Source organism: Hemitrygon akajei, chromosome 12 (assembly GCF_048418815.1).
Source record: "Hemitrygon akajei chromosome 12, sHemAka1.3, whole genome shotgun sequence".
Classification (NCBI taxonomy): Eukaryota; Metazoa; Chordata; class Chondrichthyes; order Myliobatiformes; family Dasyatidae; genus Hemitrygon; species Hemitrygon akajei.
This window is the reverse complement of record NC_133135.1, coordinates 27,816,253-27,828,683: the sequence shown is the minus strand read 5'-3', so window position 1 is coordinate 27,828,683 and position 12,431 is coordinate 27,816,253. Positions and strand designations below refer to the sequence as shown.

General features: G+C 40.4%; 1 protein-coding gene across 1 annotated transcript in view; it reads right to left on the bottom strand.

Moving 5' to 3' along the window:
* Window positions 1-4,623: 4,623 nt before the first annotated feature.
* The window catches only part of mpl (MPL proto-oncogene, thrombopoietin receptor), a 31,525-nt gene continuing 23,717 nt past the window's right edge, over window positions 4,624-12,431 (bottom strand). Inside the window, exons 10-12 of the mRNA XM_073062779.1 lie at window positions 8,808-8,898; window positions 7,335-7,422; window positions 4,624-5,439 (exon numbers count right to left, since the gene is read on the bottom strand). Coding sequence (XP_072918880.1) covers window positions 4,825-5,439; window positions 7,335-7,422; window positions 8,808-8,898 — 794 coding nt within the window. The 3' untranslated portion in view covers window positions 4,624-4,824. The remainder of the gene's footprint in view (window positions 5,440-7,334; window positions 7,423-8,807; window positions 8,899-12,431) is intronic.

The following is a 12,431-nucleotide window of genomic DNA, read 5'->3' as shown; positions in this document are numbered from 1 at the left end:
ATGCATATAATAGTAAACTTGACTTTGACTTTAATTGAACTAGTTAGTCTTGATGAGGGGCTGAACTCTTTCCTAACAATAGATTCTAGGTATTTTTCCAACTGCTGACGACAACCTCATTGGTCTGGGTTTTTCCCCTTTTAAAAATGGGGTTAAGCTTGTTACCTTCTGTGAGCACAGTGGGAATCTATGAAATTATAAGCATAAGACCATAAGATATAGGAGCAGATTTAGGCTATTTGGCCTATTGAATCTGCCATTTTATCATGGCTGATTCCATTTTCCCCCTCAGCCCCATGCCTTCTCATTCATGCCCTGACTAATCAAGAATCTCTCTGCCTTAAATATTCTTAAAGACTTGGCCTCCACAGCCACCTGTGGCAATGAATTCCAGAAATTCACTACTCTCTGGCTGAAGAAATTCCTCCTCATCTCCATTCTAAAAGGATGCCCCTCCATTCTGAGGCTGTGTCTTCTGGTGTTAGAAACTATGGAAGATGGTAATCGATGTATCGGATGTCTCTTTGGGCACTGTATTTCCAAAAGGTTTTCTGTGTTCTTCTTCAATGAAGACAAATAGAAAATAGATTCTTACAGGTTTGGAGTTGTGCAGCATACAAATAGCCCCTTGAATTAAACAAATTTATTAAGGCTGAATTGAACAAAAATATTTGTTTGATTTCTCTATTATTTCTATCTTCCTGCCTCACTTTGTCTGAGGCCTTCATTAATTTTTGCCTATCTCAATGAGATGAATTTAATTTAAAAATGGTAAAAACAAATGGTACAGTAATTCTGTTCTCATGGGATGCAGACTTTCTAACCCTGTGTTTATAACCATATAACAATTACAGCACGGAAACAGGCCATCTCGGCCCTTCTAGTCGGTGCCAATGCTTACACTCACCTAGTCCCACTGGCCCGCACTCAGCCCATAACCCTCCATTCCTTTCCTGTCCATATACCTATCCAATTTTGCTTTAAATGACAATACCGAACCTGCCTTTACCACTTCTACTGGAAGCTCATTCCACACAGCTACCACTGTCTGAGTAAAGAAATTCCCCCTCGTGTTACCCTTAAACTTCAGCCCCCTAACTCTCAAATCATGTCCTCTTGTTTGAATCTCCCCTACTCTCAACGGAAAAAGCCTATCCACGTCAACTCTGTCTATCCCCCTCATTATTTTAAATACCTCTATCAAGTCTCCCCTCAACCTTCTACGCTCCAAAGAATAAAGACCTAACTTGTTCAGCCTTTCCCTGTAACTTAGGTGCTGAAACCCAGGTAACATTCTAGTAAATCTTCTCTGTACTCTCTATTCTGTTGACATCTTTCCTATAATTCGGTGACCAGAACTGTACACAATACTCCAAATTTGGCCTTACCAATGCTTTGTACAATTTTAACATTACATCCCAACTCCTATACTCAATGCTCTGATTTATAAAGGTCAGCATACCAAAAGCTTTCTTCACCACCCTATCCACATGAGATTCCACCTTCAGGGAACTATGCACCATTATTCCTAGATCACTCTGTTCTACTGCATTCTTCAATGCCCTACCATTTACGATGTATGTCCTATTTGGATTATTCCTACCAAAATGTAGCACCTCGCACTTATCAGCATTAAACTCCATCTGCCATCATTCAGTCCACTTTTCTAACTGGCCTAAATCTCTCTGCAAGCTTTGAAAACCTACCTCATTATCCACAACGCCACCTACCTTTGTATCATCTGCATACTTACTAATCCAATTTACCACCCCATCATCCAGATCATTAATGTATATGACAAACAACATTGGACCCAATACAGATCCCTGAGGCACACCACTAGTCATCAGCCTCCAACCTGACAAACAGTTATCCACCACTACTCTCTGGCATCTCCCATCTAGCCACTGTTGAATCCATTTTACTACTTCAATATTAATACCTAATGATTGAACCTTCCTAACTAACCTTCCATGCAGAACCCTGTCAAAGGCCTTACTGAAGTCCATATAGACAACATCCACTGCTTTACCCTCGTCAACTTTCCTCGTAACCTCTTCGAAAAATTCAATAAGATTTGTCAAACATGACCTTCTACACAGAAATCCATGTTGACTGTTCCTAATCAGACCCTGTCTATCCAGATAATTATATATACCATCTCTAAGAATACTTTCCATTAATTTACCCACCATTGACATCAAACTGACAGGCCTATAATTGCTGGGCCTGTCAGAACCATTTTTAAACAATGGAACCACATGAGCAATACGCCAATCCACTGGCACCATCCCCGTTTCTAATGACATTTGAAATATCTCTGTCAGAGCCCCTGCTATTTCTACACCAACTTCCCTCAAGGTCCTAGGGAATATCCTGTCAGTATCCAGAAATTTATCCGCTTTTACATTCCTTAAAAGTGCCAGTACTTCCTCCTCTTTAATTGTCATAGTTTCCATAACTTCCCTACTTGTTTCCCATACCTTACACAATTCAATATCCTTCTCCTTGGTGAATACCAAAGAAAAGAAATTGTTCAAAATCCCCCCCATCTCTTTCGGCTCCACACATAGCTGTCCACTCTGATTCTCTAAGGGACTAATTTTATCCCTCACTATCCTTTTGCTATTAATATAACTGTAGAAACCCTTCGGATTTATTTTCACCTTACTTGCCAAAGCAACCTCGTATTTTCTTTTAGCTTTTCTAATTTCTTTCTTATGATTCTTTTTACATTCTTTATATTCCTCAAGCACCTCATTTACATGCTGCCTATATTTATTATAGATCTCCCTCTTTTTCCGAACCAAGTTTCCAATATCCCTTGAAAACCATGGCGCACTCAAACTTTTAACCTTTCCTTTCAACCTAACAGGAACATAAAGATTCTGTACCCTCAAAATTTCACCTTTAAATGACCTCCATTCCTCTATTACATCCTTCCCATAAAGCAAATTGTCCCAATCCACTCCTTCTAAGTCCTTTCGCATCTCCTCAAAGTTAGCCTTTCTCCAGTCAAAAATCTGAACCCTGGGTGCAGTCCTATCCTTCTCCATAATTATATTGAAACTAATGGTATTGTGATCACTGGACCCGAAGTGCTCCCCAACACAAACGTCCGTCACCTGACCTATTTCATTCCCTAACAGGAGATCTAACACTGCCCCTTCTCTAGTCGGTACCTCTATGTATTGCTGCAAAAAACTATCCAGCACACATTTTACAAACTCCAAACCATCCAGCCCTTTTATAGAATGGGCTTCCCAGTCTATGTGTGGAAAATTAAAATCTCCCACAATCACAATCTTGTGCTTACTACAAATATCTGCTATCTCCTTACAAATTTGCTCCTCTAATTCTCGCTCCCCATTGGGTGGTCTATAATACACCCCTATAAGTGTTACTACACCTTTCCCATTCCTCAATTCCACCCAAATAGTCTCCCTAGATGAGCCCTCTAATCTATCCTGCCAAAGCACAGCTGTAATATTTTCTCGGACAAACAATGCAACACCTCCTCCTCTTGCCCCTCCGATTCTACCACACCTAAAGCAATGAAATCCAGGGATATTTAGTTGCCAATCACACCCCTCCTGCAACCATGTTTCTCTAATAGCTACAACATCATATTTCCAGGTATCAATCCATGCTCTAAGCTCATCCACCTTTCTTACAATGCTCCTAGCATTAAAATAAATGCATTTAAGAAACTTTCCACCTCTTCCTCTCTGTTTATCCCTAACAATGTGATCAACTTTATTATCTTTTTCTTCCTTCTCTGCTACATCTTCAGTCTGAGCGCTCCCCTCTCTATCAACTGCCTATCCTCCCTCACACACTGTCTACTAGCTTTCTCTATTTGTGAACTAACCTCTTCTCCCCTAGTCTCTTCAAATTGATTCCCACCCCCCAACCATTCTAGTTTAAAGTTTCCCCAGTAGCCTTAGCAAATCTCCCCGCCAGGATATTGGTCCCCCTAGGATTCAAGTGTAACCCGTCCTTTTTGTACAGGTCACACCTGCCCCAAAAGAGGTCCCAATGATCCAGAAACTTGAATCCCTGCCCCCTGCTCCAATCCCTCCGCCACACATTTATCCTCCACCTCATTCCATTCCTACTCTCACCGTCGCGTGGCACAGGCAGTAATCCTGAGATTACTACCTTTGTGGTCCTTCTTCTCAACTGCCTTCCTAACTCCGTATATTCTCCTTTCAGGACCTCTTCCCTTTTTCTACTTATGTCATTGGTACCTATATGTACCACAACCTCTGGCTCCTCAGCCTCCCACTTCAGGAAAAAAAGTCTTCAACTTGTTTTTGTCCAGGTTTCCAACTAATTAAATGAAAATCAAGAGAATTGATGCAATATTTCCCTATGATTTGATAATCAGAGGTGTTTAATTCAAAATCAAAGGACATTTATTATTAAAGTGCAAGTATGTCACCAAATACAACCCTGAGATTCATTTCCATGGGAAAATGATGGGGATTTAAGAAAATTTTGCACTATTACTACATGTTACATCAGAAGTTCTGTTTTCTGTGTGTGCAGAGGGAAGGACTGCTTGTATCTGGTCTCAGTCCTTTTTCAGAATAATCAAAGCTTGTTTTACCCAATGGCAAAGTGAGAGAATAATTCTTTAATCAATGATGAAAGAAGACATTAATTAAATCTTTCTGCAGAATTGGTAAGCAGAAATAAGCTCATAAAAGAAGAAACAGACCACATCATTTAGTAGAAGTAACCTATTAGGCGATGCGTGTTTTAGCCACTGACACGTCTGTTATGCTGCCTTGGTGCTACTGTGTAGCTGTCTACAGAAGTTTATTCTTTGAGTAGAGAGCACTGTTGGGAGAAAATATTTGGCTCCAAATCAGAAAGAAGGAGATACGTATGATTTGAAATGTCTGTTGCACTCATTGATCGATAATCAAATGGCACTGGGAAATGCAAGTGAGCAAAGAGCTGGAGCACCTCGTCATAACTAACCAGTGGTGCTGGGTGATGTTGTTTCAGGCCACCAACATTAACTGGCTGCAATGAGGTGAGCTGTTTATTCCCACTGATGTCACTTTGGATATGTCCTTTGTGGGCCTTCGTGTCAGGGCCAGAAAGCCACCTTTGTGACTGGCAGTCATGCACCAAATTACTTTTGTCCTTCTTGTGAAAGTTTGTATCTTCCTGAGGAAGAGACGATGAGTATTGCAGATCCAAAAAAATATAGTTCTGCATCCCGTTGCTGGAGCCCTTGGTTTCATCACTCGTCTCTTCTTCCTGTGGCTTGCTGGTGGAGAATGCATTGGAGGGATGCTTCTGACAAACAGCCTCTTGCTCTTCTGCACATTTCTTGCCATCATTTCCAATTCCTTCAGAAATGATTTCCAGAATTGAAGGGAGAGGCTCATTGTCAACAGGTTTGTCACAGGTGGGCTGCAAAGGCTGGCAACAGAAAAAAGATTACAGTCTTTCATCATTCTCATTTGCTTTTAAATTTTCCGCACGTTTGTTACGCTGATTAGTGGATCTTGTCAAAATAAGTATTTGTGGAATATTTGCTCATTGGGTTAATTAAAAAAACATTATCTAGTCCACGTCTGAATTAAATTCCATCTGCCATTGTTCTACCCAACTCTCCAGCTAATTGATATCCAACTGTATCTCTATACAACCTATTGATTATCTACAATTCCAACCATTTTTGTGTTGTCAGATTATTGAAGCATGTAAGCCTCCAAACCCTGCAGCAAGGTCTTGGAGGTTTCTTACACTAACACAGTATGTTTATTTTGCTTATTTTGTATAAGTTATGTTAATATAAGTTTATTGCAGTTTATGTTTGATATGTACTATTGTGACGGGGTCCTGAATTGACCCTATGAACTGTGCTCTTAAAAAGAAAGAGAGAGAGGGAGGTGTCCAATGCAGAAACCTTGTTATTAAGAGAGAGAGAGGCGAAGAATGCTCGGAAGATTGATGTTACGGTTTCTTGGCAGTTTGTTTGCATTCCTACAAGGACACTGCCTGCTTGTAAGTTCTTATAGAGAGAGAAGGGTGGAGCAGTTTGATGCTGGTGTTCAGCATGCTGAGATAAATGCCAGGGCAGCTGCTGGACACGGGCACACACAATTTTTGGACACTGGATGAGCTTTATTGTGCCCAAAGAGAAGGTGGGTTTTGAAGGATCAATCAGGAGAATCGATCAGTGGCTCTTGTGGTGCAGAAAAGGGAGTTATTCGTGTGTCCAACCCTGGCCTGGGTTAATAATTCCACCACAGAAGAACTGTTGCCTTTGTGATGGTCACAGTCGGTGACTTTGAGAGGATTTCGGAAGACAATGGGACAATCGACGGCCTCAGCTTACCTGAAGACTCAAAACTCTCTCTCCATCACTACTCGACTCAATGCCACGAACTGAACTGAACTTTTCTCATCAATCGTAAGACTGTGTTTATTTACCCCTAGGCTTGAAGAAGATTGATTTTCCTATTTCCACACTTATATATGTATGTAATCATTGTTAACCTGTTTGATATATCTGCATTTATATTACCGTATTGCATAGTTACTAATACACACTATTAATTATTAGCAATACCAGACTCCAACGTGTTTTCCATTTCTGCTGGTTCTGTAACCCGTCACGGGGTACGTGACACTATGCTGCTGTTGCAAAAAGAACATTTTCATGGCATTTATATCCTGGGCATGTACGCCCATGGCAATAAACTTGAACTTGAACAGGTTGGTTATGTTGACAATCTTCCACATTTCTTTCTTATGAATGTTGAAACAATTATATTCAGAACCTGTGCTATTTCATTCACTATTCTAGTCTGTCTGTCAGTTGGACCACATGTCTTCTCCACCCCTTTGTCAATGTAACCTATTTTTTATTTAGAGATACACCGCAGTAACAGGCCCTTCCAACTAACTGAGCCCATGCTGCCCAATTACACCCAGGTGACCAAGTTACCTACTAACCCGTACGTCTTGGGAATATGGGAGGAAACTGGAGCATCTGGAGGAAACCCAAGTGCTCACAGGGAGAACATACAAACTGCTTACAGCCAGCAGCAGGAATTTAACCGGATCACCGGTGCTGTAAAGCATTATGCTAGCTGCTACGAGACTATTCTATATAATTGCCCCATAACTCCTTTTATACCCCAAAGTCACATTTTATTTTAATAGTGAGAAAACATTCAAGGTTCCTCTATTCACCTTTGTCCCTGCATTGAACACATAAGGTCAAATAATACCAAATTCCCTTCTAAACTAATGATTTTATGTGTCTCAATAGCAGCATTGTTTGTATTATTAAATGACCTTCTTACTTGAGAGTGTTTCTGGAAATCAATGAGATATCCCTCCAACAGCCTCTCTAGGTTTGGAATCTGTGGCCACAGTCTTTTCTTCATATTACTGACAAGGAAAGATTACTGTCATGAGAAATTGTTAGCATTTTTGATTAAAATTACATTCTCTCAGTAAAGATGATCTTCTAAATACTTGAAATAAATACATCTTAAAAAAAAAGATATCCATTTATACATTCCCTTTAAGCAGAATTATATTACCATTGCTTTGTTTCTTCAGGTAATGGTCTGAATCCTAGGATTCCCTACCCAACAGCATCATGGGAACATCTTCACCACAGGACTTACAATGGTTCAAGAAGATAGTTAATCACCAGCCATTCAAAAGTGTATGAGCATTAAAAGTCATCCTTGTCAGTGATGCCCAAGTCCCATAAGTAAAATAAAACAAAAAAAAAATGTTAAAGAGCGCTTCTTAGAAGAGTAATTGGACTTGTGCCCCACATCTTGAGGTATTCTTAAGGATAAGCTGGCTTTCGTGAAGCGTTTTGACCCAAAACATTGGTAATTTGTTCCTTTCTGTAGGTGCTGCCTGGCCTGCTGAGTTCCTCCAGCATTTTGTGTGTGTTACTTTAGAGGATGTCCTCTTTTGAGGGGAAAATGTGTGGAGGTAGAGGGTATTAGAGTGTAACTTTTGGGCATGTCTGCAAATTGTTAGGCCAAAGGAAGTGGGCTTTCACAACAGGCTGGCATTGGAAGGAGGCATAGTCCTCTTAACCATAAAGGTGTAAGAGGTTATGGAACAAAGTATGGACAAGACCATGGAGATCTTGAATATAAAGACAAATTTTTTAAAACTCTAAGGACCAGAATGACTGCTTTCTGTTTTTAAAAAAAAATGATACTTCCTTGTTTCTGGTCCAGTTCTACGATCACTTAATGCAAGAGTTCCCAACCTGAGGTCCAGGGTCCTCTTGGTTAATGGTAGGGGTCCATGGCATAAAAAAATTTGGGAACCCCTGACTCAGACCCATGCCGATATTTTTATTCCTACAGCACTCAAAGCAGTAAAGCTTTTTAAAGCTTACAAGGAATTCTCTCAGTTAGATGTGGTCATGATGTAGATTAATTTACAATGCAGTAGTCTGGAAAAATCCTAGGTTGATTCCTTAATTTCTCATTTCATTTTTACTGCATTTTAATCTAGTTTTTTCCTCCAGTGCAATTTTATTAAAATAACTACAATGGTTAACATAACCCGGTGTGCATAGCCAAAAGCGAAACATTATCACCCATGGCGGTGTTACTAATTGCTTGGAATGAAGATTGATTGATATGATTGATCAACCTGAATGGCACCAGTTGCATCGATGCAGTCACAACCTACAGTCGCTCATGTTCCAATATCCTTTGCAAGTACAGACACAGATAATTGTCACCATGTTACAGAGAAGCTGAGTGACATTCGTTCAAAACTGTTGCTGCAGGTACCTGTAAGTATTTGGAAAGATGAGACGAGACACGAAAAGTGCTATCGTCAGCAGAAGTGCCACACCAACAACAAGAGAGACAACAGTTGGACCTGTCAGAGAAAGGGAGTTATATTACACCAAACATACTTGTATTCATACGGCACGTGGCGCAAAACAGAGCTTGGTACAACAGATTATTTTGAAAGTTAAATAAACATGAAAGTTAAATTGTTATGCAACGCATGTTGAAACTTTGCTAGGCACAAAACATCAGAAACATGGCGGATATCTTAATTTCTTTTTGAGTGTACTCAGCTGAGGGTTGAACGTTGTCCTTGCCCTGGAAGAGTTGCCTTCTGCATTGTTATGGAATCTTTCACATCTCCAGAACTGATGATTTGAACATATCAGCTGGTTCATTTGGTCACTCACCATTGGGCTAGTTTCTAGGTTAAATTTAATGTCGGCCTTCCTTTGAGCGACAATGTAATGGGACATAACCTTCATGCTTTGAATGTGAGAGAACTTATCCCCAGACTGGAAAGCCTCTTCAAACTCTAGTATTTTGAAATGTCAACAATTCCTTTCCTCCCACAGACGCTGATTGTCTCACTAAGTTTTTTTCTCACTCAAGGGCCCCCTCTATCTGTCACTACAACTTTGACTGGTCTAATGTCAGCCAAGGCCTGCACAGACACTCTGATTAGCTTCTGTCTGTTAAAAATGTAATATTCTTTGATAGCTCAAAGTAATTTTATTCTCAAAGTATGTATATGCTACCACATACTACTCTTTTGAGATTCATTTTTTGCAAGTACTCACAGAAGAAAGAAATACAATAGAACCAATGAAAAACTATACACAAAGAAAGGCTGACAAACAACCAATGTGCAAAAAAAAAAGACAAACCATCCAAATGCAAAGAAGAAACAAATAATAAATAAAATAATACTGAGGACATGAGTTGTAGAGTCCTTGAAAGCGAGTCGGTGTTGAGGAGAGTGAAGATATCCACTCTAGCTCTTCCAGAAATATTCTGAGTTAAATATGGTCAGAGTGCAAATAACCTTTCAATTTGGTTATTTTCAACATCATTGGGTAGTCCGCATGTCATTTTTAACTGCACTTTTAATTCTGCTTCTTGCAGAGTATTTTCAAAAAATTAAACACAGTAGTTACTTCATAAAAATGGTGTGCTCATATATGACTGAACCCCATGTTTAGCTGGCGTGCTGCAATCTCGTCATTGGCAGGATACAGCAGAACAGCTTTTTGAAAGCAACAAAGAGAAACATAGAAAACATACAGCACAATACAGGCCCTTCGGCTCACAAAGCTGTGCCAAACATGTCCTTACTTTAGAAATTACCTGGGGTTACCCATAGCCCTCTATTTTTCTGAGCTCCATGTACCCGTCCAGGAGTCTCTTAAAAGACCCTATGGTACCCTATGGTACTCTATGGTATCCGCTGTCGCTAGCAGCCCATTCCACAAAGAAATGAAAGAAAAGTAGAGGGCTATGTGGGAAGAAAGGGCTAGATCTTGGAGCAGGTTAAAGTGTGATCTCGGCACAACCTGGAGGGCTGAATGGCCTGTACTGTTCTATGGTCTGTGCTCTACGATGTCCAGTGTAAGTGGTGCACTAAAATAAAGAGAATACGTGATATGAATATCCAGTTTAATTACATCTGTGCATTGACTAGTCCAATTATCCTGGCCTTCCAATACTTCTTTATTGCTTCAGCGAAATTTAGAAGTTTGAATAATGAACTCATTAATGCCAGACAAGGTTCATTTGTCTGGTTACAGAGGAACTAGGATCCATTGTCTCAGGACAGTTGCCCATGTACGTTGGTGTGAGTGATACTGTAATTGGTTGATAGCTGTGTTGCAATTAATTAATGAATGTGCTGTCAAGAGTGGTGTGCAGTCGTCAATGGTTTGTGTTGCTGGTTACTTGGAGATTAATTGATATAATCTATCAACCTGTTTGAATTTGCTAACACTCACAATGCACGGTTTCAATATTCACAATACAGGATTCAAGATTATTTAATGTCACATCCTGAACAAACGTGTTAATGAGAACAAGGTAATTGTTACCTCGCATCTGATGCAGCACAAAAGAACACAATAAGGAATACAATAACAATAATAAAAACACAGTAAATACTGTATAAATACATAGAAAAGCTCACATATGTAGATTGACACTAGGCAAAGGAGCGTCTGTACTATAAGGTGACTGACAGGAAAAGATGAAGTAGTGGTGGCCGGGGGGTGGAGTGGTGGATTTGTGGGTGGGGGTTTTGAGCAGCCTTACTGCTTGGGGAAAGTAATTGTTTTTGTGTCTGGTGATCCTGCCTACATAACCTCCTCCCTGATGGGAGTGTGACAAACAATCCTTCAGCAGGGAGGGTGGGATCGTTCATGATGTTCTAGTGATACACCTTCATGTTAAAATCTTTGGCTATTGGCTGTTATGGCCTTAGCTCACCCTGAACTTCCCTGCATGCCTGGCCAAATGCTGACATCGCACACAACACAAATTCACGTGACCTTTCGTTCTAACATTGAACCCAGTGGTGTAGATTAACACGCTGGTGAGAAAGGCCAGTGAGCATTGCAAACTGTCCTCAGCTGTGTGAACAAGGGTGCTTAAATAGAAGCTTACAGAACCCTGTGGAAAATAAGGCAAGTAAATCTGTGACTTACTGTCTTGTAATTATGTTTTAAAATATATTTTTGGTAATTTATATATTTTAGTCACATATATTTATTTATTAACTTATTTTCAATTGTGTTGTTAAGTTCCTTTTGGAGCCACTTAAAAAAAGTTTAAAAACCTTTGAAAGTCGTATATCTAAGGCACTGCTCTGAACAAACTTATCTGCATGACACGTGTTAAAATATGCCCTTTTTTAATCAAAACATTAAAACTTCCTTAAGAAGTCACATCTTGGAGTGTGTGTGTAAAATTATGTGTTGTTCAAGGATAAGTACCAGGAGGGAGATACTCCACAACTTTTGCTATCTCCAATGGGATCCCACCACCAAGCACATCTTTCCCTCTTCCCCACTTTCCGTTTTCCACAACTCCCTTGTCCATTTGTCCCTCCCCACTGATCTCCCTCTGGTGCTTATCCTTGCAAGCAGAACAAGTGCTACACCTGCCCCTACACCTCCTCCCTCACTACCATTCAGGGCCCTAAACAGTCCTTCAGGTGAGGCGATGCCTCACCTGTGAGTCTGTTCGGGTCATTTTCTGAATCTGGTGCTCCTGGTGTGGCCTCCTGTGTATCGGTAATACCAACCTAAATTGGGGGGTGACTTCGCCAAGCACCTACAAGCAGGACCTCCCAATAGCCACCCATTTCAATTCCATTTCCCATTCTAACACATCAGTCTATGGCCTCCTCTACAGGTGTGATGAAGCCATACCCAGGTTGGAGGAGCAACACCTTATATTCTGTCTGGGTAGCCTCCAACCTGATGGCATGAATATCGATTTCTCAAACTTCTGATAATTGCCATTCCCCATTCCTGTTTCCTTCTCTCTCTTATCTTCTTACTTGCCCATCACCTCCCTCTAGTGCTCCTCCTCATTCTCTTTCTTCCATGAACTTCTACCCTTTCCTATCAG